Source organism: Fukomys damarensis, unplaced genomic scaffold (assembly GCF_012274545.1).
Source record: "Fukomys damarensis isolate Sample0158 unplaced genomic scaffold, DMR_v1.0_HiC HiC_scaffold_18, whole genome shotgun sequence".
In the NCBI taxonomy this organism is placed as follows: Eukaryota; Metazoa; Chordata; class Mammalia; order Rodentia; family Bathyergidae; genus Fukomys; species Fukomys damarensis.
Window position 1 is genome coordinate 15863845 of NW_022900930.1, and position 25288 is coordinate 15889132.

The 25288-nt window shown below is 36.0% G+C and overlaps 1 protein-coding gene across 4 annotated transcripts in view; it reads right to left on the bottom strand.

Annotated features, from left to right (window-relative positions):
• Window positions 1-208: 208 nt before the first annotated feature.
• The window catches only part of Msr1 (macrophage scavenger receptor 1), a 65697-nt gene continuing 40617 nt past the window's right edge, over window positions 209-25288 (bottom strand). For 3 of the 4 annotated variants that reach the window (XM_010621794.2, XM_010621793.2, XM_010621796.2), the window contains exons 9-10: window positions 7541-7729; window positions 209-422 (exon numbers count right to left, since the gene is read on the bottom strand). In XM_010621794.2, coding sequence (XP_010620096.1) covers window positions 289-422; window positions 7541-7729 — 323 coding nt within the window. In that variant the 3' untranslated portion in view covers window positions 209-288. Of the gene's footprint in view, window positions 423-7540; window positions 7730-22991; window positions 23639-25288 lie in introns of those variants that run through there. The other variant, XM_010621797.2, reaches the window with a different exon arrangement.

Below are 25288 nucleotides of genomic sequence, written 5' to 3' on the forward strand. Positions count from 1 at the left end.
ATTGCTCCAAAGTAAACAGAAACCCTAAATTATATTGATGCTATTAAGTTGCCTTCTAGATTGTACTGAGCTCAGTAGATTTTCTCAATTACAAAAAAGTATTTTAGATTACTTATTACAGATAAATTATTTTCATTGTTTCCACATAAGTGGGAAGTCAGTATCTATATATTATATAGCAAACAATATTCTCAATCCTTTATATATTAATTAAACTCATTTTAGGGGAGCAAAGTAATAAAAAAATATCTTGCAACAATGATACTGTGTGAGTGAAAATATGACACATTATGTAATGCATGTAACTCCGGCATCTTCAGAGTGGGTGCAGACTCTCACACCCCATTGCTTGATATTACATTCTTCAATAGATGACTCTCTCCCAAAGCAATACACTTCACTCAGCCATATTGGACCAGTACCTGCAGTAATGCAATAGTCAAATACAACTGCATTAGTAGGTATAGTTAAATATTGATGTTTGAGTAGGATAAACCATTAACTCATCCATTAAACCCTAAATTTTGATCCTTGTTAAATTCAAGTTATTTAACCTTATGATACAAAAATGAATCTTCTGCTTCAGAAAACTTTATACCCAGCCTACACATAAACTACTAAGTACAAAGCAATAAAAAGTAACGAGTTATAGCAAAGGTACCAGTTCTGTGAAAGCTCAGATTAAAGAATAAGAATAGAAGGTGACGGGCTGCACTGGAACACAGTAACTGTTCTTTGAAAGGGGCTGTCTGCATGTGAGGCAGAAAGACTGGCAACTGTTACCGAAATGTGACTGAACCTAATTTTGCCTGAACAGGAAGCTTTTTGGGTATTCTATGCCTAACTTATAGAACTATGATTATAAAAGAGTATTATTGTGGAATTGTTCTATATGAAAATTTTATTTGAAGACTGTCTTTATTTGCTTTTAGAATTAAACAGGATATTTTATGTCCACATTTTAAATAAAGTGAAGCATTTATATAATCTTTGCCTTCACGAGAAAAATCCAAACATGGGACAAAAATCATATTTGTTTTGTATTGTCAAGGTATTGTAATTATGAGCTTATATTTTCTATTTATTATAATAATAATGTAATTATTAGAATCTAAGCCACACCAAACCAATGTTGGAAGGGAGTCAAAGCAGTGGGACATTTATAATTTGTATTCATTATGTTTACGATTGTTTATAAACTGGATAAACAAACAAGTGAAGCTTTTGGTGGAATCCATGGCTCGCTCATGTTTCTGAGAGTTAGAAAATGCAACAGCTCCATGGACCTTGTTGTGTTTGCTGTATATTTTGCAGATCTAGTCATTGAATTTAGATCTCAGCAGTGCAGAATATTTATAGCCAAGGCAAAAAGAATGGAGAACAGACATCTTTCCATTGGCTGTTCTACTTTTCTGGCAGAGAGGAATAGGAAAAAAATTACTTAGTCAATTAACATACCAATATATGAGCACACATTTTTTAAAATGGTAGTAAATTCATAAATGCTGAAATACCGAACCTGTGGTGATAACGAAAATGTAACTTTATTATTTTCAAAATTTACTATATAGTAGAAACATCCAATGTGCATTTAATCTATTATGTCCTAAATCCTCAAATAACCTTCAAAAATTAATTGTTATGATTGTTCTTTACTGCTGAGAAAAACGAAAATTAAACAGGATAAGGAATATTTGCCCATCATTTCTTCCCCGTGTCTTCTCAGAGTTAGTGCCTTTCATCAATGATCTATAGCAGTCCCCTGCATTTTAGATTCAATCATGCCACAAATGTACTTTGAGTGCCGGCATGATTGAGCAAAATTCAAGTGTCTACTCTCTAGGATTGACCTCCTATCACGGGCGTAGGTCCTAGGCCAATGAGGCACTGAAGCACATACGCAATGCTAGAGGTGATATTCGTATGTGGGACCTGTGACTCTTTTTCTAGTTCTTTTTCATTGCAGACGTAGAGATGTAATAAGTAAATGGTGCCCTTCAGTAACTCTTCTCTTTTGCTATGTGGAAAAGATTCAGAAACAGTGATCATATTCTGAGGGCTTGCATGAAAGACAATATGATAGGTCTTTGCACTTATAATTCTTAAGTTTACTTCTTATAATCACATTGTAAAACAATGGCAATTATCTCCTTTTCATAGGCAAATAAACTGAAAAGTTTATGACTTTCTCAAAATAACAGAGAACAGAGACAAATGACAAAACTTAAAGATGCTTAAAATTTAGTGATATTCATTGGGTACATAAGTGCCCAAATAGAGTTATGGAAATAACTTCCAAAGATTTGTTATTTTATTTTTATATTAATATATTCAGGACTATGGAGCCTAAGGAAAACTTTTATTTAATGCATATACCCCATCTCATTTCAAATTGTTTTCTGCATTAAAAAAATTATCCAAAAGGTAGCATAAAATTGATAAAATTTTATTGTTATATAAACCTAAAAGATAACAAACAAATTTGTTTCTATTTCTCTATAACAGTCATTCAAAGATTTTTGTTGTTTCTATCTCTTTTTTGCTTCTCTAGTCTACTCAGTGGAAACACATAAAATTGATTCATACATTTTAAATATGTTCTCTAACCCTTTGCCTATCTGCCTCCCAGACTGTCCACCTGCCTATTTTATCTCTCTACCTATACACCCATACATGAGTAATTTCCTTTACAATTAAATGGTTGCAAGGAGGACTTTGTAATTTGAAGAGTAGGTAACAATAAAAGTGTTGCCTGTGGCTTCTGGAGTTTTATGAGCTTGGCTTACAAATGCCTGAAAGTATATTTCATGGGTTTCACAAATAATTTTATTTTCTCCTAATTGCGAGAGAGAGAGAGAGAGAGAGGTGTGGGGGAGGGAGAGAGGCATTCTAGGGATCAAACCCCAGGCTTTGAACATGTTAAGCAAGAGCTCTGCCTCTGAACTACACCCCCAGGTCCCATCCACCCGCTTCCATTTTTTTAACGATAGACATTAGCTGAGTGTGGTGGCACAAGCCTCTAATCCCAGAACTCTGAGAGGTTGAGGCAGGAGGATCTTCATTTTGAGCAAAGCCTCGACAACTTAAAGAGACCCTGTTTCAAAAACAACAACAATAACTAACTAAATAAATAAATAAAATAGAAAAGGATGGGGATGTACTTTAGTGGGGAAAGTCTGTGTCCAATCCCAAGCAATACAGAAAAAGACATATTAATACTTTTTGTGTTTGATCTTCAGATTACTGCCATTTTTACAAGGAAAATACCAACCATATTTCATGTGTTAACCAGATATACAGTATGATGACACAGTTTGAAAACAGCAATTGAATAGATTTCTGAGAAAGCCAAAGTTATTAATATTAAAAAATGTCTGGCTATATCTAGTAGCTGTGAGTAATATGCACTTGAATCTCTTTTGTGACTTCTTTTTGGAGATGCTTTATGAAGAGCCTCTTGGAATAAAAGCATCATGTTGTGACTGAAGGTTAAAATGCCACTGGAATCATAATATAGCAATCTGGGTAGATGTAGACCATGGCTGGGATTCTAGCTCTGAGGTTATGGAGAAGCCACTTACTTTCCCTGCATTTTTGTCACAACCAGAATAAAGGGATGAGACTAAAATAATTCTGGATTTCCACTTGCTTTTAGCCTTCTATGATTTGAAATAACCAAGATTTTAAAATAATGAATTGCGTGAAGGCCAGGGGCTAGGGATTTGGCTCACTGGTTCTGCCGACCGCCTCACAAGCACAAAGTCCTGAGTTCAATCTCTGGCACCACATACACACAAACACACGCCCACGAGCACACGCATGCACACACAGTTCAGAAGGCTGTCCTGTCTAGGGGAAAGAGTGTGATAGGAGATGCAGGTTAAGAACTTGACACACTCACCCCATCTCTACTGGTCATATTTGCTATCTCTCTGGAACATTGGGGCCACAATATCTTTTCTTCACAGATACTATGAGCACTGAAGATCAAATAATAAGCACTTGAGAAATGATGCTTTTCTGTATTCAATACTGTCTTTATCATAAGTAACAAACCACATATATTCTGAATTCTTTAGGCTAGAGAGCCCCTTCCATACTATCCAACATTCAAACCTTCACACTGCAGAGCTTTCAGTGCGGAGGGAGAAGTATGTGAATGCTTGAAATACTCACTATGTATTCAGGAGAAGAGGAAATCACTACCCCTTGTCCAGCTCTTACTGCCCTCATCAGAATCCACACAGGCTCAGGTACACCTGGATGAATTTCCAGAGGTGCCACATTGTCAGGGAAAGCTCACCTGTGTTTGCTACAGGTAGCCCCTGGAACCAGAGTTAGGAAACCAGAAGTGATCCCTCTCTCTTCGCTGTGCCATGCTGACAAACATCACATGCTTCTCAGCACTTAATTTACCTGGTTTTGTCTACTTAGGAAAAACAAAGAACATTTCACTTTATGAGAAAAGTACATCCAAAAGAAAAAGACTATTTAAATGAGTGGGCTTTAAGCTTTATTCCAATAAATCATTTTGCTTGCAGCTGCAAAACTAATTGTTCTTAAAGCTAGCAGGGATTATCTCTGGTAAGCCAGGTTTGCTACTTTAAAACCAGAAAAATAAAGAGGATGGGGTGTTGAGACTGTGTCCAAAGAATTATATTCTTTCTGTAGTAGGGAACGGTACCAAAGAAATACATTTGAAATTTTCTCTTTGTGTTCCAATTTTCCTAAATAGGTACAGTACAATATTAATCTGACTCTTTTTTATTTTCCTAAGAAAATAATAAATAATTAAAACTTTAATGCATATTCCCTTTTACATTCCTACCCATTCACTCATATTTCTAAGTTTCTTTTTCTGTCTCTATTCTGCATTCAAAATTATATTTTCTCCCTCCCCTGGGTAAACATGTAAACACGAGGTAGAGGAATAGAAAAAGAAGGAGGAGTCTAAATAACTTTACATAAAAAGATTGTTCACCATGTCTAATCCCAAAGCAGCTTACAGTGTAAGCCTGTCTCTTAAAATCTATCCAATGAAGCCAACCATGAAATTTATTTTTCAAAAATTTTTTTCAGAGTGAATAAAACTTAGTTCTATTATTTCTTTGTCCCAGCTCATCTTGCTTTATTATTTAAAATCCTTTAATCATTCTTCAGTTGTTTGATCCTGCACTCTAAAGCAGGAACCTGAAACAAGCTGAGTAAATATTGAGTAGAGTTAGGAGATTATGAGAGTTCCTTTCACACCTCTGTAAAATGGAAAATTACATTTACCTTTCTGATCTTCAGAATATCAACCATGTCACTACTCAGTATAACACATACCTGACTCTTCTGTCAAGGAGAATTGCAAATAAACTTGTAACGTGTAAACCCTGATACCTGTTTCTTATAACCCATTCATTGGCTTCTAGCTGTGATCAAGACCTGGGCTTTGTAGGGGACAATTTCTACATGTGAGTCCCTTCACATTCAAGTGGTGTCTCCCCCAAACCCTCTATCCTATCTTTCTTTCAATGGAAAGCAAAACTGTGATTTAAAGACCAGAGCTAAGATTTAGTTATAAAACTCAGTCTTCTCAAATTGCCTCACTGGGTGCCCCCAAATGTGAAAGGAAAACAAAACAAACAAACAAACAAACAAACAAACTGCCAGGCTTCATCATTTCCTTATAGGAACACTGAGACAATGTACAGAATCACCACCTACCATAAACATACAACCTCATTAAAAGTAGACATACTAGACGAGTAATCAGTTATGTCAAGAAAACCTAAGCCACTTGTCTTCACATAGCCAGGTAAATAATTTCACTCAAAGCTAAGCCCTATTGTTTTAAGCCTCAATGATACAGAAAATATTCTTGGGGCAGTATTTCAGGATTTTTTTTTTCCTTTCTAATCAGTGGTTTAGACTAAAAATCCCTATAGATATAACCAGGCTGGAATAAAATATTGGAATAAGAGTATTTTATTTGAGATTAGACTCTAAAAGTTAATGCAATCTGAAGACAAGGACCACCAACTATGTGTTTCCACCTATGCAGGAACTCCAAATGAAAAAGTTCTTTGAATTCAGGGCAAAGGCTTATGCTCGGAGAAGAAATAAAGCTGGGGTACCCCATACTATATTTTGCAAAAGTACAATATAAAGTACAGTATAACTTATTTATCTTTTAGGTATTTAAAAATCTGTCTTACCTTGTTTTAGTCTTCTAATATAGTGATCTGATACACACTCCTATTTTATTTATTTATTTTTATTTACTCATTTATTTATTTTTTTGGTACTGGGGAACGAACTTGGGTCCTTGTGCTTGCGAGGCAGGTGGCAGCAACACTAAGCTAAATACCTGGCCCTACTGTTTTATTTATTATAAATATTTATAGATAAAATTGTCTGGAAATTTTATTTATAGATAGATAAGATTATCTTAAAAATGATACTACTTTATAATTTCACATACAATTTCCTCTGTATTTTGCCACCTTGCTCACATTTATCTAGAATAATAATACTTATGAAGTAAATGTATTTTTTGTCAATATCAACTTCAGAGAAACTATCAGATTTGGAGAGTAATGCAATTAGGAAATATTAATTAAAAGGATCATGTGTGTGTGTGTGTGTGTGTGTGTGTGTGTGTGGTTACCTATACCTATACCTGATCTCTCATTAAGAATTGAAGCATTTGTATATGTTTAATTATATAAAGCTTATTATAAGATGGCAATTTAAAAAAAATCTATAGTAAAAATTTTATGGGGATACATTTAAATATTTTGCTCCCTTCAAATTCTCTCTCTAGTCCTGTTAATAATTATAGAACAGGTTACTTAAGTCTTTGAGGTGAACATACATAAATGGACATATATCAATGTCAAAACGAAGGGAAAGTAGCATTGAGCTTCACTTATTTCTTTTCCTGCTTCCTGAAAAGAATCAGCAGAAGTAGTGAGTACAGAAAGCCATTGCTTCTTTCCCTTTCCTGGTTTGTCCTTGTCCTTAGCAAATACAAGAGCTCCAAATACATGAACATTGTGCCTCACGTTGGAAGACCTCATGGAAGGTAAAGACAGAAGGTGGCACCTTCCTCTCTGGTCCCACAGAAGAAAGAATATTACTGATCACATCTATTGCCAAGTTGCTCCCCCAACCCAGTTATGTAAACTGAGTCACCCAGGATGTCAGCTCCTTCACAATAACTCACTTGTCCCTTTTCTTCATCTGCCTGTCTTTGCACCAACAGTCACCAGCTGAGTCTAAATGAGAATTAAACGTTTTCGGTTGTCAGTGAACGGGTATCATTTTTATGACATTCCTTGCTTTCTATTTCTTTCTTGGAAAGGACATTGAAAAAAACCCTACAGGAAATGTCCTACTATTCTACATCACTTCTGTCCCTACTCTGTTCACCTTGTTAGACAATGTCTACGTTTCTCTTTGTTTTTTGTTCTGGTTTGGGTTTTTTTTTTGTTTGTTTTGTTTTGTTTTGGTGTGTTTGTTTGTTTGTTTTGAGATATTTTCTTTAAATTACCTTGTCCAAAATAAGCTGCTTTGTGCACGTTTTGAACGCCTCTGTACCCCAAACTTCGACAGACGACAGATGCACCTCGTATTTCCCAGTGATCGTCACAAACAGTGCCCCACTGGCCCTCGTGGAAGATTTCCACTCTACCCTCGTGAGGCCCGCGGCCATCAGCCAGGTGAACTGTCTTAGGCAGAGCTGTAAAACCAGTCAATAAATTAACACATGGAATATTTGTTATCGTATATATTGTGCTATAATACTTTTTTTTCTTTTAAAAAAGCATTTTAACATTTTTTCTCTTTTTCAAATGAGTTCAACTATTGAAATAAATATTAAACTTTCTGGCACCACCTACGGACAAAGCGTTTAACTGCAAGAATTGCGTTCCTAAAACCTGTAGAGAAAAGTCTATTCTATTTTAGCATTTGTTATACATATGAGAACGTTTCGAGGATTTTAATTCTAATTGCCTTAACATGCAACAGGAACGAGTTCATTACAGCTATACAGACTTTTTAATACTATCTTCAAAATTCATAATAGATTTACTCTTTTCCTAAAAAAATAAAAAAAAAAACTTGAATACAATTCAGGCTTTCAGAGGCACACGACATCAAGGAGCAGACATTTTGTGACAATGTAAATCAAAAGGGTATACTAAAAAACTTGATATCATTTGACAAAGGCAACAGGTACTTATATATACAAGTGGCAAAGACACTCCTTTATTATGAGGCCCCTGAATTCTCCCACTAAAGTTTTCTTGAGGGGGTGGATGAAAAAAATTAATGTGATTAAAAATCAATTTTAAGTGTATTTTTAGAAATGACTAAGGCAATAAGCTTTACAAAGATATAAACAATGTTTGCTCTGTGATGTGTAATAAAAGTTGTCACTTATGTTAAACTTTTATAAAATCTTGATCATGCTAAAGAGATTTACATAAATATAAAAGTTCTATTTCTTATTTTCCAAAGCCAACATATATATTTCGAACCTAGGAATAAATAAATAAAAGTATACAATTGCCATTATAAAACAATGCATTTGTACTAACAAAGCTCTTTAATTAGCCCACACTATTCCCATGAGTATTTTATATAAAATAATTTAAATGAAGAACAGTTTGAAAGGCAGAGTGGAAATAGTTTTGAAAACAGTACAGAATAAAAATGATATTTTTAACAATCAATAAAGTCAAAAAAAGATACAGTTCTGTTTAATTATATATTTTCAAATACAAGTCTGAAAAACACTATTATCAAAAAGCAAGAGGTAAATACCAAATAAAATATTTTTTATGAAAATGGGGTATTGGGGTCTGAATTTTCATAACTCAGTTGAAATCAATAATATTTTCCCCAGTTTGTATAACTTTTATTTGGGCCAGAAATTCAATGACATTTAAAGAAAACTGACAATTTCCTGTAACAAATGGAGCCACTTAAGAAACATAAAAATGGCATGTTAATAAATATTAAAATTATTTTCATCATTCTTCCAAAATGTAATTCAGTGCTAAATACTGAATTAATGTATGAATGCCAAAGTGCATAGGACATATCTCATTCAAATAAGCGCAAGTTAAAAATATTTTTAAGATAGAGATAATTTACTGTTTCAGTATTCAACCCAGTTACTGATAAGACACCCGGGTGACATGATCATTCCCTGTAATTTCCTAAGGAAATGAGAAATAACAGTCTAAGAATGGGATGTGGAAAGTTTTTCAACATTAGAGTCATGTTGTATTAACCAGTGTAATGGCCAAATGTTTCTCTTTCCAAAGTATAATATATGCAAATATGATATAGTCATTGTGCATGCTATCCAAACACTTGATTATGTGAGCTTGGTTGTCCCGCTGTTTAGACAGATGAATGTAACATTTTCATTGTGAATCATTTGTCTCTTATGCCTTTCAAAATTTCACTAATGGCCCTTTTTCATCCTATGGCAGTGGCTCTAAACTCTGATATCCAACAGAACCACACATTTCTGGCCCACATTTGGAGTTTCTGACTTGGTAGATCTTGACACTGATAATTTTCACTTTTAGCAAATTCCCAGGTGCTGTAGATGCTTTTAGGAGTCCTAAGTAGAAGATTGGTTTTCAGAAGGGAGACAAGCCGTGTCTGAAAGAGTTACTGAGGTGCACCGTTTACTACAAAAAGACTGACTGCAAAGATTTTTTTGAACCCCCTCTGCTTATGGAATTCTGAGAGGGAATAAGTCTGTCTCCTTAAATTCTTTAGAGCCAAACATGTTTGAGTACGACTATGTGTATCTGTCATCTGGAATATTTTAAAATTACAAATCAGTGGGTGGCAATTAACCGCTCAATGCTAATATTTAACGTTCTCTGAGTTAAAGTAGATGAAAGAGGCAGGTCAACACTCATGTGGCAACCTGCACCAGTCAACTGCTTTGTTCTGATGATGGGGAAAAGTTCCTTTTATCATAAACCTCAATCATAACATTTCACAAAACCTCAGTCATAACATTCTCTCTGTAAGACTGCAGGTCACAGTTTCTTCTGACTTTATGTGACATTACATGGATGAAAATGATGTGGTTTTTGATGGTAAGCTCACTTTTACTCATGCATTTTCAGTTGTCTTTAACCTAAAGATTTCAGAATCTTGGTGGTTGCTCTAATTCTCTTTTTTACTTTGTGATAGAATGTTTCTAGGCTCAAATCAGATAAGTGCAGACAAGCATTAACTATATGCCCCCAAGGGCCAGGAATTTAGCTCAGTAGCACTGCGCCTGCCTTGGATGTGCAAGGTCCTGAGTTCGATCGCTGACACTGCAAAACAAAAACAAACAAACAAAACTATATGCCCCCCCCCGCGTTTTGGAGAGCTACATAGTGTCTCAAGCTGTAGTTTAGACTGGCCTTGGACTTGAGGTGACCCTCTACCCTCACATCCCTAGGTGCCAGGATGTGCGCAGGTGTGCACCACTGCATGTGGCTTGTGACTATGCATTTTTGAATGACACAGTAATAATTACAGCTTCTTAATTAACCAATAGACAAGCAGAAACCAAAGTAGCTTAAACCAGAATGCAGATGATAATGTATTTTAAGGATCAGAGGTGTTTTAGAAAACATAAGGAAGAAGCTTATCCTTAGGCATCTGGAACAGCAAAACCATGACAAATCTCAGAATTCTCCAACTTTCATCCAAGCTTCTCTGTGTCTTGCTTCATTCTTTTTTTTTTTCCCAAGCTGGATAATTTGGCTTTCCAGTCAGTATGATGTAACCCTGCTACCAGCCTCTAAGTTGGCATTCTGTAGTCTCTTCTTTTTTCTCATTGAGTTTATTGGTACATTTTAGGTATACAGTACAGTTATATTCATTATTGGGATCTTGTACCTTTACATGACAAGTCTTGGTTATCATTTTTTCCCTTGTCCCTGCCCTCCCTTCACCACTTTCTGTAGCCTCTTTCTTAAAGACACTTTTATAACATCTAGGGAAGCCCATCCATGGTACCAGTTGGGCCAGGTGCATCTCTGGACTAAGCATCTTGGGCCAACTAGGTCTCTGTGTGACTCTAGTACTGCTGGAATTGAGTGTAAGCAGGCAAGTCCTTGTTGAGGGATGTTTGGAGCAAACAAAAATCTTATGTCCATTTCATAAATGATACTTATATTTTAAAATCTTGGTGTATTTAACCAATATGCATTATGTTAGTTGTTTGGTTCTAGAATATTCTTCATATCTCTAACTGTGGAATAGAACTGAAATGAAAAATTCAGATTCAGATAATCTAGATTTTAGTTTCTCCTCTGATGCTGTCAATTTAATATTTGCAAAGTTTTTAATCTCTGTGGGGCCAAATTTTTCAACCATTACAAGGAGAAAATAAAGGTAGATGAAAGAATGCATCCTTTAAAATTTTGTACAAATGCAACTGTCATTTTTGCAAGTTTAAAATTTTTGAAGTTCCTATTTTGTAGTGAAACCAATGGAATGAATATATTATCTGTGATATTAATAAATTAACTATAAATATGTATTTTTTACATTTCTCATTTAAAACTTACCCTTCTCAAAGAGGAGTTATTAATAAAGAGTAAGGAGGGCAGGGACAAGGGGGAAAATGAGAACCAAGACCTGTCATGTAAAGGTACAAAATCCCAATAATGAATGTAATTGTACTGTATACCTACAATGTACCAATAAACTCAATGAGGAAAAAAATAAAATTAAAAAAAAATAAGACCTGCCCTGAAGTTTCAGATGTGAAGTTGTTTGATCTTTATTATTTCACAACATAATTTTCTACTATTTTGGAGGGAATCTTCTAGACTAGCGGTGAGAAACTGTGTCCAGTGGGCCAATTCCAGCCTGCTCTCCATTTTGTAAATAAAGTTTTATGGAATGCAACCATGCCTACAGGTTGAAGTATTGTCTATAGCTGCTTTCAGTCTATAAGAGCAGGGATAAGCAGCTGTAACAGAGACTGAGTAGCATGTAAATCAAGTACATGCTATTTTATCCTTTCAGAAACAGATTAGCTGCCCTCACTGGTCTGTAGGTAGTTACAAGAACACTGGATACCAATGATAGAAGATTTAAGTAGGGATACTCTGCCGAGAGATTCCTATAATAAATATGGTCACAATTAATCTCTACTTACCTCTCCAGGCCCACCCATTCAGAAGTCCTCCTACCCTATATGTTTAGGTGGGTTTTATTTTGTTTTGTGTTTTGTTTTGTTTTGCTATTATTCACATTTTCTAGATAAGCCTCATTCTTCTTTATTACTGGGGCTCTGGTCCATGTGAAATTTCTCTACACTCCCATTTCTCTACCCTCAATCCCAGGTGTTGGCAAGCAACTTTTTTCAGGTTCTCACTACGGGCCTATACCAAACCATTATAAATTTGTTTTTATTTTTCTCACTAGACTGAGATCCTTACGACTGACTTCTACATACAGCAGAAGGAAGGCTGTGACTTAGTAGTCTCTTGATACAAATATGAATGAATAAGCAAACGAATGAACGGATGGCAAACTCATCTTGATACGTGGTTTATCTGAAAGGATAGAACTGGCAAATGCTTAAAAGGTCAAACAATATCAGATAGAATTTAATAATCTTTTCAACTCTCCAGAAGAAATCTAGTTCCTATGCATAGAAGCAGTAAAAGAAATCATGAAGGGAGGATTGATTTAACTGTCATATATACAACTCCCATTATGAGAAAATACTCAGAGCTGGCCACAGATAGCTTGCCAAGATGGTGGGAAGGATCTGATCAGAAGTGATACACATTCAAAATCCCATTTTTCCGGTTAGCTTGGAGAGAGGATGTATCACTTAGTGGCAGCATAAAGTTAAACCATATTTGGGGACTAAATATCAATTTATTTTACAATGAGAAATTGCCTCAAATACTGGAATATTTCAATTTGCATGATAAGGACATTATTTCCCCATGCACAAACCATGCAGAAAGCCAAATCACAGTCTATGAGTTATTAGTTTGATTAATTTCTTAATTCACAATGAAACATTATCCATGAGATTTTTGCCTGTGGGAGTGGCCAGTGCTTTCTCTTTATGTGCAATGCATTTAATCGGATCAGGTGACTTGACATGTCTGCTCTGATTCATTGTATCTCCATGCTATAGTTTAACTTCCTAAAGCAATTTCATTATTCGTATTTCCTAATTCTTGAGGGAATAATATAATGCTGTTCCACATATTTTCTAAAATCTGCATATAGTATAATAATTTATGTGAAATAGTTATATATAGATGGCTCATTCATATTTGTAAAACCATAAGACACTAAAAGAAAAATAAGTAATTGAAAAGATAATTTATAAAAGAATACTTTTGTAACCTAGTCTGAGGTGATAACTAAAAATACAATGAATTATACAATTTTATCCTTATTCACATTTTCAGTTTCTTTCAGTATTTACATGTGTGTTCTATTTATTTCACTTAAGAATTTGACCTCAGCTGGGTGTGGTGGCACATGCCTGTAATCCTAGCACTTGAGAGGCTGAGGCAGGAGGATCGCTGTGAGTACAAGACCAGCCTGGGCTACATAGTGAGTTCCAGGTCAGTCTTAACTACATAGTGAGAACTTGTCTCAAAAATAAAGCAAAAAACAAACAAACAAACAAAGAATATGGCCTCAATATGCATCCATTTAGTTTTAAATGTCTCTAATTTTTACTCTTTATGGCTGGGTAGTACTCCATTTTATATAAAAAAAAAACCAAAAAAACAAAAACTCACATCTTCTTTATCCAGTCTCTAGCTAATAGGCAATCGGGCTTTTTCCAAGCTTTAGTTATTACATACTGTGCTTCTATAACTAGCCAAAGGTGGATATGTGTATTAGTTTCCAAGGGCTATCATAACAAATGAATACAAACTGTGTGACTTAGAAGAAAATTTGATTCTGTCAGTTTTGAAGGCCAAAAGTCTGAATCCAAAGAGTTAAGAGGGCCAGCCTCCACCTGGAGCCTCTAAGGAACCCTGCCTCACCTCACCCTAGCTGCTGGTGGGTCGGTTTCCTGGCATTTCTCCTCTGAGCTTCATTGCTCTGATCCTTGTCACCCCATCTTCACACGGGCTTCTTCCATGGTTTCTGTGAGTCCTTTTCTTCTTGAAGGAACCCCCTGATCAGAGTTGCCTCATTTTAGCTGGGGTACACTTCCAGTACTTTCCCTCCAAGTAAAGAAAGGCACATTTTGAGGTTTCAGGTGGATTTGCCTTTTTGGAAATATTAGTAAAACCTCTAATTATAGAGGTGGCAGAAATTTGCATAAGATACAGAAGAACAAAATTTTCCTTGGAAATGGTTTTGGCTGTAGGACAATTTTATTTCAGTATTAGAAACTGATCCCTAAGATGTGAGGACTACAGAATAGCTGGGTAGTAGATATTTTGTTTAAATGGAAATTATTTGGTTAGCAAAATCAACCGTGATCATACTGAATGTAGCTCAAATGCTGAACAACTAAAACACAGACTCAGAACTTATTACTTCAAAACGAATTGTATTGAGCTGAAGTGATACTGTGTAAGTCTAAACTATATGCAATAATGAATTATTTCAGAGTGTGAAATTAAATAGCTGGGATTAAAAGAGAAGAAACATTATTTCCTATATTTAATTTGTCAATTTAAAAATTGATTTATCAGATAAAACTTTAAAATACTCTTCCTGATAAAGTAGTAAATTTTCAACATACAGGAAATTAGTGTCTAAAATTCTCAATTAAATAAAATGTCTGCATTTAAAGAAACACACTGTTTTAAGAAATTGTGTTCATTTTAGAGTACTCTTATTAGTACTTAGAGATTTATTTGTAGGTGTCTTAATTTCTATAATTATTTACAAAGGAAATTTTAAAAACTTTATATAAGGTAGAATTTAATTTACTTAATTGTGAGTTATTTAAATTTATGTTTTTCATTTAAAACCCTGGGAAATAAAAAATAGTCAGGTCATTCATTAGGATATTAGACAGGGCTTATTTAGAAAGTTCCCATCAAAAAATATCATAAATTATATTCTGATTCTTTTTTTTCTCAGAATGTAGGTCTCAAGCAGACCTTGTAAAATGTCCCTCCTAAGCCATTTGAGAGATTAATAAATGATCCAACTTATGTGAGCTTTCATTTTCTCATTCATAAAATAAACATAATAACTCATACATCCCAGGTTTGAGTTTAAAGATATGACAATATATTAAAAGGTGTATTTTAAAATTTAAAGAATTATATCAAAGTAGTGATTATTAACTATTACCTTATCCTGAAAGTTATTCTGAGAACCTAGGGAGAGCTGTGGGAGATTTGCAGAGTGGGGTGTGGAGGACAGTGCCCCAAATTTACCTCATCAACGCTTGATCTGTTGTTATTGGCAGTGCTGAGAAGTCAGTACAGAATTTTGTGGCTTTTTACAAAGACAAAATAACTTTTCAAAATAACCGAGTGTGTACTTCAAATTGGAGTCGGAGGCAATTCAGGATACACCTACTCTCTCCTTGGCATAATGTGATATATTTCATTTATGCTCAAAACTGTCCAGAACTCTGCAAGCTGTAATCAGTCTGACTCTAATGGAATTGTAGAGAACAACAGTGTGTGGTTTTCATTACATGGTGCACACAGCTGTAGTGGTCATAATTCATGCCTACAGCGGTGTCTAAATGCATATAGAGGTAGAATACTGAAGCCTCGGAAATTTGGCAAAGAAAATTTTTCCTCTCTAGGAAATAATTCCTTCTCTTTGCTTTACAATTTTAGTGTAATCAAAATACCAATATACTAGAAAACAGAAAAAAAACGAATTGATATATTTTGTTTGAGCGATAACAGAAAGACAACCGAGACAAATGCTGGTATTCAATAGTGCATCTATGTGTGCTCCTAGTTAGTCTGAAGGACTACGTGCTTTCCTTCAAGGAGATCTCAGCTTTTGTTCCACAGTAAAGGGGTGGGTCTTGGAACAGGATGCTTCTCTAGGCTGGAACTGGAGACGCAGCTCCAGTCCCAGTGGTGCTACAAGCTTACTTTATGACCACAAAGGCCCTGCTTTGACTATTTACACTTAAATTTCTACATTGGTTGTGCTGTTTTTGTAATGACCTGTTGTAAAGATGGATTAGCTCATCAATACAGTGTGAAGAGGTCTGGGGAGGGAATGAGGTCAAAGTGGACTGGAATTGCTGTCCTTAGGTTGGGAAATCTAAGAGGTAAACTGAGATTCATATGCACACAAGCCACATATACGCAAGTGTGTGATGCTGTCCAGGTTCCCAATAATGCTACATCTCATGGGAAAATGGCCTAAGGACAGATTCTTTAAGAGAACTGAGTAGTCTACAGAGTGCTTTGCAGAATGCCTGGCACACAGAGTGTTATTAATAGTATTCTGTTAAAATTTTGGATTCCTGGCTTAATTATTAGGAATGACTTGTGGCAGTATCGAAGTACCACATATTAAAAATGGCTCTTTTAACCACTTAACCCTTCAGAATCCCAAAGAAAGTTTTCATAAATCATGTGTATCAATCTTCAACCTAAACTCTCTGAAACTAGAATTTTCTTTGTAAAGTCCAATCAATTCTATGTGATAATATTAGAGGTTTTTTACAATGCTTCCCATAATCTAAGAACAGCTCGTAGATTAGTATGTATGAGTCTGTGGTATAGTTACTTAATTATAAACGTTTCACATTATGGAAGAAATTAACTAGTACATCGCTGCCTAATAAGCAATCAGCAAGAATATTCTAGAAATTATCAAACCACATGCTAAGATCAGTCCACTGACCTGAACCCTGCACTCTGGGATTCTGCAGTGGTAATTTTGTCTTACCAGCTCTTTGATGTTTACCTCATCTTTTGTGCAGTGAATCTCACCCCAACTTAGAATTATTAGTCAAGTGAAAAGCTCAGGATCCAAGCCAAGATCTGTACTGATGGCTTTTGTTTTATTTATATATATTGGGGGTTACCAGGGATCGAACTCAGACCCTTGCGCCAGAACCACTGAGCTAAATCCCTGGCCCCAGACATGGCTATATATAAAGCTAATGCAGCCCAGCAAGAGCCTACCTGACATTCAATGTGGCATGTGTAAAGAGAACTAGAGAGAGCTAAACACTGCAACATAGGTCTGTAATCCATGAATTGGGAGGCTGAGGCAGGAGGGCCACTTGAGCCCAGGAGTTCAAGGCCAGCCTGGACAACACAGCAAGACCTGATCTCAAAAAGAAGGGAGGGAGAGAGGAAGGAAAGGAAGGAAGGAAGGAATATAAAGACAGAGACCTAGTCCAAATTATTTAGTCTGAATTCCTGGCTCTTAATAAGCCAGAATCAATGACTGTGTATTTTGAAATTCCTAATTATGTGAGCCAATATAATATATTTCTTAATTAAACCAGGTTTTCCTATTTCCTACTTAACTGTTCATACAAATGTATTTGAGAAAGATTATAACCAATGGGAAGGTCATTCTGTTTGTTATTAATCTCATTAACTTTGGTTGTTGTCTACTTAAATTGCATTATCCTGGTAATTTTTATTATTTTATAACACACAAAAATATTCAAGAGTGTCACTGGAGTGTGAAAATGCAATATTGACAAGAAATAAAGTGAAATTGTTCTTATAACTATAAAACATCAGAATGTCTCAAATTTGTTCGTGGTCTGAATAATCTGCAATAATACATAAGATCCTAATAAGATTACTGACATTTAGAAATGGGAAGGAAGGAGCTAAAGGTGTAGGGAAGGTGGGATGGATAGGGGAAGGGTAACAAGGGAAAAGAAAAAAATGTGAGATAATGAAAAGATGGAAATAAAGTGTTTGTAGATGGGGAGGGGAGGAGGGGTTGAAGGGAGGGCAGGGGTAAGGGGAAAAAATGAGAATCAAGACTTGTCGTGTAGAGGTACAAGATCTCAACAATGAATGTAACTGTACTGTATCCCTAAAGTGTACCAATAAACTCAATTAAAGCTGAAAAAAAATTTGTTCGTGGTATAATTTAAGCTTTCTTTCAGAATAAAACAGCAGAAAGACAGGCAAAGTAAACTGAATTTATATTGAAGCACATTTAACTAAAGCTGCAAAGTTTTAAATATGACTGAACACAGACATAGGTTTGATTCTTGATAATTTATGTGCTAAATTGTGTCCCTTATAAATTCAGATGTTAAGGTTTTAAACTTGATTGCCAAGGTAATCAAGACTAAAGGAGATTATAAAGGTAAAGCCCTAATTCAGTCGGACCGATTGTGTTTTTAGAAAAGGAAAGGCACTAGGAGTTCAGTAGAAAGCTGTGGTAAAAAAGTAGTCAAGGAGAGAGGCCTTAGAGAAATCAGCCCTATTTATACCTTTATCTTGGATCTCCCACTTCCAGAAATGTAAGAAAATAAATTTCTTTTTTTAAGCTACTTCCTGTGGGGTACTCTGTTTTGGTAGTATAAACAGACTAGTCCATTTTTCTTTTTGTTTTTGAACATTTGCAAGTAAAAGGACAGTAAAATCACATTGGGCATAAACTTGAAAATACAAACTCCTTCTCTTTTGAACTGATTACATGAGTCTGTTATTTAAGGGTTGGGGATGTAGTTCCATGGTAGGGCTTTTCCATGACACATTAAGGATCTGGGCTCTATACACAGAACAAAGAAATTACAACAGTATTTTTTATTATTAAGAACCTTGAGATGATACATTAGTAATAATATATTCAACTGGTTAACTGGTTACTCTCTGTGATTAATATACTATATGCTGTTTAGTTGTGAAAATTATGTTTCTGTGTGCATATGTTTAGATGTAGTAGGTATCAGGAAAGACAATAAGAGAGTGTAGGGGGAGAATACTTTAAAACAGAACAAATGATCAATTTATAAGGGAAAAATGAATTATGTTGTAAGCTATGTGAAAATATTGTATGGAAAACCTAAACATTTGAATTCAGTTAAAGTGGTTCACTTTGCAGGATTTCTACGAAGTGAAAATACAAATTTAAAACAAACAATAGGAAGCAAGGTAATTTTGCTAAAGAATTCATATTAGAATCCCTTATGTGTTCTATAAAATATATGGCATTTAGGCATTTTACTTTTTAATGGGTCAGACAGGATGTGAGAAATCGAAATAACTAGCACCCCAGGGCAAGATCAAGAATCTATGGGTTAACCAGGGTGGGAGGAATTCTTGGATACTTTGTGTGCAGGCAAACTGTTTTCCTAGGGAATTTGTTCTTGAGATTCACAGTATTAAGAGCAGTATCTTTCCAGAAATGACAAGTTGAAGGGGCTATAGAATAAATTGTGATCTTGTATTCAGAAGATGCTTTGATACGGACAGAATAAATCATGTTGTGTTAGTGTGAGTCTCAGTTTCTTACTGCAAAGCAAGGATCCAGCTCTCTGGAGAGGGGCAGAAAAGTCATTTGGTCCTCAGTGGTTGTAGAAGAATGGGAATCAGTGTGTCAGAACTCTCTTCTCCACCTGCATTCCTGCACATACTGGGTGAATTTCAAGTTTACTGGTACAAAAGACCAGCATGGAACTGGAGAGATTTCTTTCCATTCTAATTGGCTCTGGTGATCCAGGCTATGAGTCATTTAGGTTAGAGGATAAGAAGGACAAGTACTGACTTAAATTTTTGTTTCAATTTGCAGGACATATTAGTAATGCACAATACTAAGGAACACGTCTATTGTAGTAATGGAGTGCTGTGCTGTTTTATCAACAACTTGTGGAGGCCAGGGAATTAGCTCAGTGGCACCAATGCCTGCCTTGCAAACTCAAAGTCTTGAGTTCAGTTCCTGGTACAAAAACAAAAACAAAACTTGTGGAATCGCCCCGAGTGAACCACAAATTCATATATTAGCTTTTCATATTAAAAGCCTGAGTCTGCCCGCTGGCCCAGGATGGTTTGCCTAAAGAGCCAGTAACTGGAGTGTGGGAGAACAACTTCCCACACCACTGGATGGCAAGACAACAGTGCAGCTAAGGGCAGCACGACTTGTACAGAAAACTCCCATACAGGCACAAACTAATCCATGGGAAGAAACATGTTTCCCATCAATCTATGAGCTGTTCTTCCTAAAATGTTTCATTTCCTTGTCGCTAGAATCCTGTTCACCTCAGAGCTTTCTACTTCAGCATTCCCTGCACCTCCCCTTACCGCTTCTAGAAGCTGCATGTTCAGTACACAGTGACGAGATCCAGGAGGTAGTGTCTTAGCCAGATAAGAGCTTTGGTCATCCTGGGTCCCCCATTTATTCACTGACATCTTGTCTTTCTTCATTTTTGCCGTCAGAAAACTTTAGATGCCATATAAATGTCAAGAAGCAGTGAGCAATGTTGATCTAATTAGCTAGACCTATTGTTGCTCAAATAGTCTATGCCCTGCTCTTAATGAGTACTACTGACAGAGGAGGTTGTGGAGTTAAAAAAAAAGAGGTACAATAAAAGAAGAGAGACAACGCTGCAGCGAACTGATACTGACAAATGTTAAACCGAGATACTTGCTGAAATAAAGACAATTACCTGCTCTTCCCTAGGTACGCATAACTCTCATTAGTGATAAAAGAAGTTTTGTGAGCATTCCAGAAACACTGTTTTTGAGTAATATTCTTGGAGGAAAGACTCCAGGCAACATCTAGAATAGTTGTGGAAACATAAACAAATCAAAATTAATCAAGTAAGCTATTTTGGAATTTGACTTATTGTAAGAATTTTTATGTCTTTGGAATCTTTAGATTATGAAGCTCATTCTAGAAAACCAGATAGCTCATTATAAGTCTTGTTCTCTCTCTTCTCTGCTCTATCTCTACACCCTCTACACTAAATATTTATGATATTTATATATTAAAAAATATAAACCTAGCATGGGAGCATTGAATAGAGTCATGGGGACTTTGGAGGTTGATGGACATGGCCTTCGATTGCTGCTCTTCACCTTATTAGTAGTGAGCCTCAGCCTCTAATCCATTAAATGGAAACACAGATAGCACTTCCTTCAGGAGCTCTTCTGAGAACTACACGTAATGTTTCCAGAGTGCCTGGTGTACACCGAATGCCCTCTAAATACTCCTTATCATAGTAATTTAGTGATCAGAGAAGGCTTTAGTTTGGCCAACTAAATGCTTTGAGAAAAACAAAACAAAATTAACTTAAGATTGAACTGAGGCCAGAGTTTTAGCTCAGTGGTTCCTCCGCCTGCCTCGTAAGCACAAGGACCTGAGTTTGATCCCCAGTACCGGGAAAAATAAAAAAGATTGAACGGAGTCTTCAGTAGAAATCAAACCAAGGACAAATCAGTTTTGCAAATCATTGCATGAGTTTCAAACTAAGATACTCAAAAGTCACATTCTACTTCTAGTCTCACTGAACATGTGCAAAGTACATTTCAACAGATTAACAAACCACAGACAGGTAATTGAACTATTTAGGACAGAATCTCACAAAGCAGTTAATTATGTGGCATGAATTTTTTACTTGATTGCAGCATCCTTCCTATTGAGTCGGGGGAATACATCCTTCCCGTTGAGTGGGGGGAATACAGCAAACCATTCTGCATTGGACTAGCCCTGGAGTTTGGCTCAGTCTTCTTTTCATTAGATGTTGTTCAACGTTGCATCATTTGTGTATTTAAGCTCAGTATTCAGCCTCTAGTTTTGTCTAAAGAAAAAGCAAAGCCTTTCTACCCTGATTTGGAAAGGTCAAGTTAGTACTTCATACTTAGCAATCTATGTATCGTCTAGGATGTTGGATATTGGATGACTTGTGAACTGAATCCCTTCGAAATGCTTCCCAGGACTGCTGGGCTCAAGCCCAGTCTTTAGCCAGCAGGGATGAAGGCCTACTGGAATGAGAGTGTCCCACATTCTCCCTGACCTGCAGTGCAGAGAGGGGTAGAGTCACTCCAAATAAAACCTTGGGTTGAAATCCAGTTTATTTCTAGATGTTTCCACTAATTAACTACTCAGTGATTCCGTTTTGCTAATACTGACGTTTATTTTGACAAATGGCTAATCTTCCTTTCTTTTATTTCTTTTCTTTCTGAAGATTTTGGAGTCAGGCAGCTACAGCCCCAAAGCAATACAACTGACAATTCCAAATTTGCTTCAACACTTCTTGGAACTTTCTCAACAGAAATGCCTTGGGCTCAAGCTCTGTCCTTCACAGCCCAGACTCCTGCTTTATTATCCTGACATTTTGTTCTGACCTCTGTTGACAGCTTCTGGCCTCTAGTGTGCACTCTCTTTAGTTGCTTCTTTTATTTATAACTAATGCTCTCCTGCTGGGCTCAGACAAACTCACTGATTTGTGATCTAGTCATACTTGTGTCGCTCTATCTAATATAAAGTCTTGTCTTATTCTCTAGCACCTCTTTTTCTGTTCCTGACGTTTATTTGGTTCTTTGCATTTCCGTTTTGTTTTCTTTCCCTTTCTGGATACAGATTTAAAATGTCTGGGGAACATCTGAGAGGAACAGCAATTGCCAATCAGAGAGAACACTGTGAACCATACCTTATGAGTTCAAAGCACTTTATGATTGTACAGCTCGTATTCGCACACACAGTATCTTATTTGACCCTCACAACAACCCTGTGAGGTAGGTATTGATGGGTGTGTCTGGCAAGGGAGGGGACAGAAATAGTGGAATATGTACAAGCATCTATTTAGAAGATACTTGAACCTAAAGGTGTGAATTTGATGCTGTGAGCTAAAACTGGAAAGAAAGGAGACTTGTGAGAATGTAGTCTGTTAATCAGTAGCAAGACTCTGAAAGGTGACATAGAATAATATGTATCTCCCAGTTCTTTTTTTGCCTGCCTTTTCTTACCTTTCCTGCTTTTCCATTTTCTTCCCTTTCTTTGCCTACATGATATGTTTCTTCTTCTACCGAGGCATTCCTTTTTCTCCATTCTTTTTACTTAAAACATAAAATATAGGAGATTTTTGGAATAAAAATTATCAGCATTGCTTTTTCCATGATCAACATGGTTTTTGGAAATGAATAAGCAATTTAAAGAAACAAATTCAGGTTTTGATTCAAATGTGTTGAATAATCTCAGCTGTGTTTCACTTTAAAACTCAGAAAAAAAATATGCCCTAATTTTCAGAATAAAAAGACAGGAAGGTAAACTACACAAATCAAACTAAACTTAATTTTGATATTCTAAGTAATTAAAAGTCTTTATCTTCTTTGGGTTCCCCAAACTGAGTGAGGGGACAGCAGAGGACACCTTTCCCTGTATCTGAGGAAGAGCTAGAGCATTCTGCTAGTGTACAAGGGTTTGTGCAGGCTTGGAGCAGAGCTGATGATGGGAGAGAAAACATGGTATAAAAGGCAGGAGAGGCCCAATGGCACCAAAGATCAGGAGAGAAGCCATGTAGAAGCCAGGCATGACGCAGGAACCAAGGTCATTTGAAGGAGTCACAAAGGGGTCTTGGGAGTCAGTTGTGCTGATGACTTGTCCAGAGATGAAGAGCCTTTAATGAGATGGCATCAGAGGGGTCCTGCCCAACCCACCTGATCTTAAAAATGTTCTGACCAAATAAAATCAGGGTGTTGTACTGGTCCTGACACATACATGAAAGAGGAAATAAATGATTATTTTTATTACATTTAAATCTTGCCTGAAACATAAAATGTACCTTGAGATAATTCAGTGTAATGTTTCATATATCAGAATTAAAGATGTAGAGAATCATGTATTTTCATACACAGTGAGCTACTAAAACCTTTATGGAGTCATTTGCATGAATTCATCAAATTATAAAATGCATATCACCTTTGAACCATTGATTCAAATTCTATGAATTCTCAAGAGAAATATAGTCTCAGAAGATCATGTATGAGAAGGGGGAATGGACCATTCTTTATTAAACCCAAACCAAAGCAAACAAAAATCATTAGGCATTCAAGATAAGGGGTTGGAGTGGTTATGCCTTAGTGACTAGTGTATAACAGTGTATTGGAGAAATTTGTGGTCACTAAGATAAAAGGAATGGAGCTATCTGTCATGAGAAGGACAGGTAACTGGTGTATTAAACATGGAAAATGCACAACACATCACGTTAGATGTGCATATATATGCTTTTTTCTTTCTTTGAAATGTAGCATTATGCACTCTCCATGGGTTAGGCCTAGAGACGAATCTGGAGACTACATAGATGTAGATGTAAATAGCTCTCATTGCTTTTCCAAAAAGAATGCACATAAAACTCAAAGTAGCCATGAAAAATTTTGTACTTGACAACATTTCTGAACATAGCTTTAAAAAATGATGGGGAGGGGAGGAAGGGGTGAAGGGAGAGCAGGGACAAGGGGAAAAATGAGAACCAAGACCTGTCATGTAGAGGTACAAGATCCCAATGATGAGTGTCACTGTACTGTATACCAAAAATGTACCAAAAAACTCAATGAAGAAAAAAAAACGTTCCAAGCATTGGCTAACCTCAGGTAACTGTGTGGCTGCTCAGTTTACAGACTAAATAAATACATAAATCATGAAGTTCCTATCTGCTAACCTCAACCAGATGTTCAGCAGCTCAGAGAAAGCCTTGGGGAAAAGGAGTTGAGCAACAACAACAAAAGTTATAGATAAAGATGCACATAAAGCTAGGGAAGAGAGACTTACAAGAGCATGACTGAAATAAAGTTGAGTGAAAGGTGAACAAGGGGAATAAAGAGAATACAGAAGATAAAAGTAACTGCCTTAAAGAATGAATGGACACAAAGAAGACTGAAAGTATGCTAACGCTGCTGCTACCTTAATATGAGAACAATCATCATCCTCAAATAACACTAAAGAATTCTAGGAAGAAGCACATCATGTTGCTCAGCTTTGAAACCATTATGGTGACTGTTTGCCTGGAATATTCTAGTACTTAGGAGGGTGAAGCAGAAGGATTGCACGTTTAAATACCACCTGGGTAACTTAGTGACTTAATGAGACCTTGGCCCAAAATAAAAGAAAAAATTGTGGCTGATTTTCACAATGACACCTATAAATTGTCTAAATGTGTTGTCCATACATAGTATTAGGTTAAAATACTTATTTTTGCAAAAGTGTAGAAATACTGGTATTGTACTTTTAGAAACAATGACTGCAATGAAAAAGTGAAAGATTTAGGTGCTTCAAAGAATTTGTCATAATTTGCACAAACAGACCACTGAAAGAATAGATTATGTTAGCTATTCCCGTAATCCCATAGTGCAATATCGCT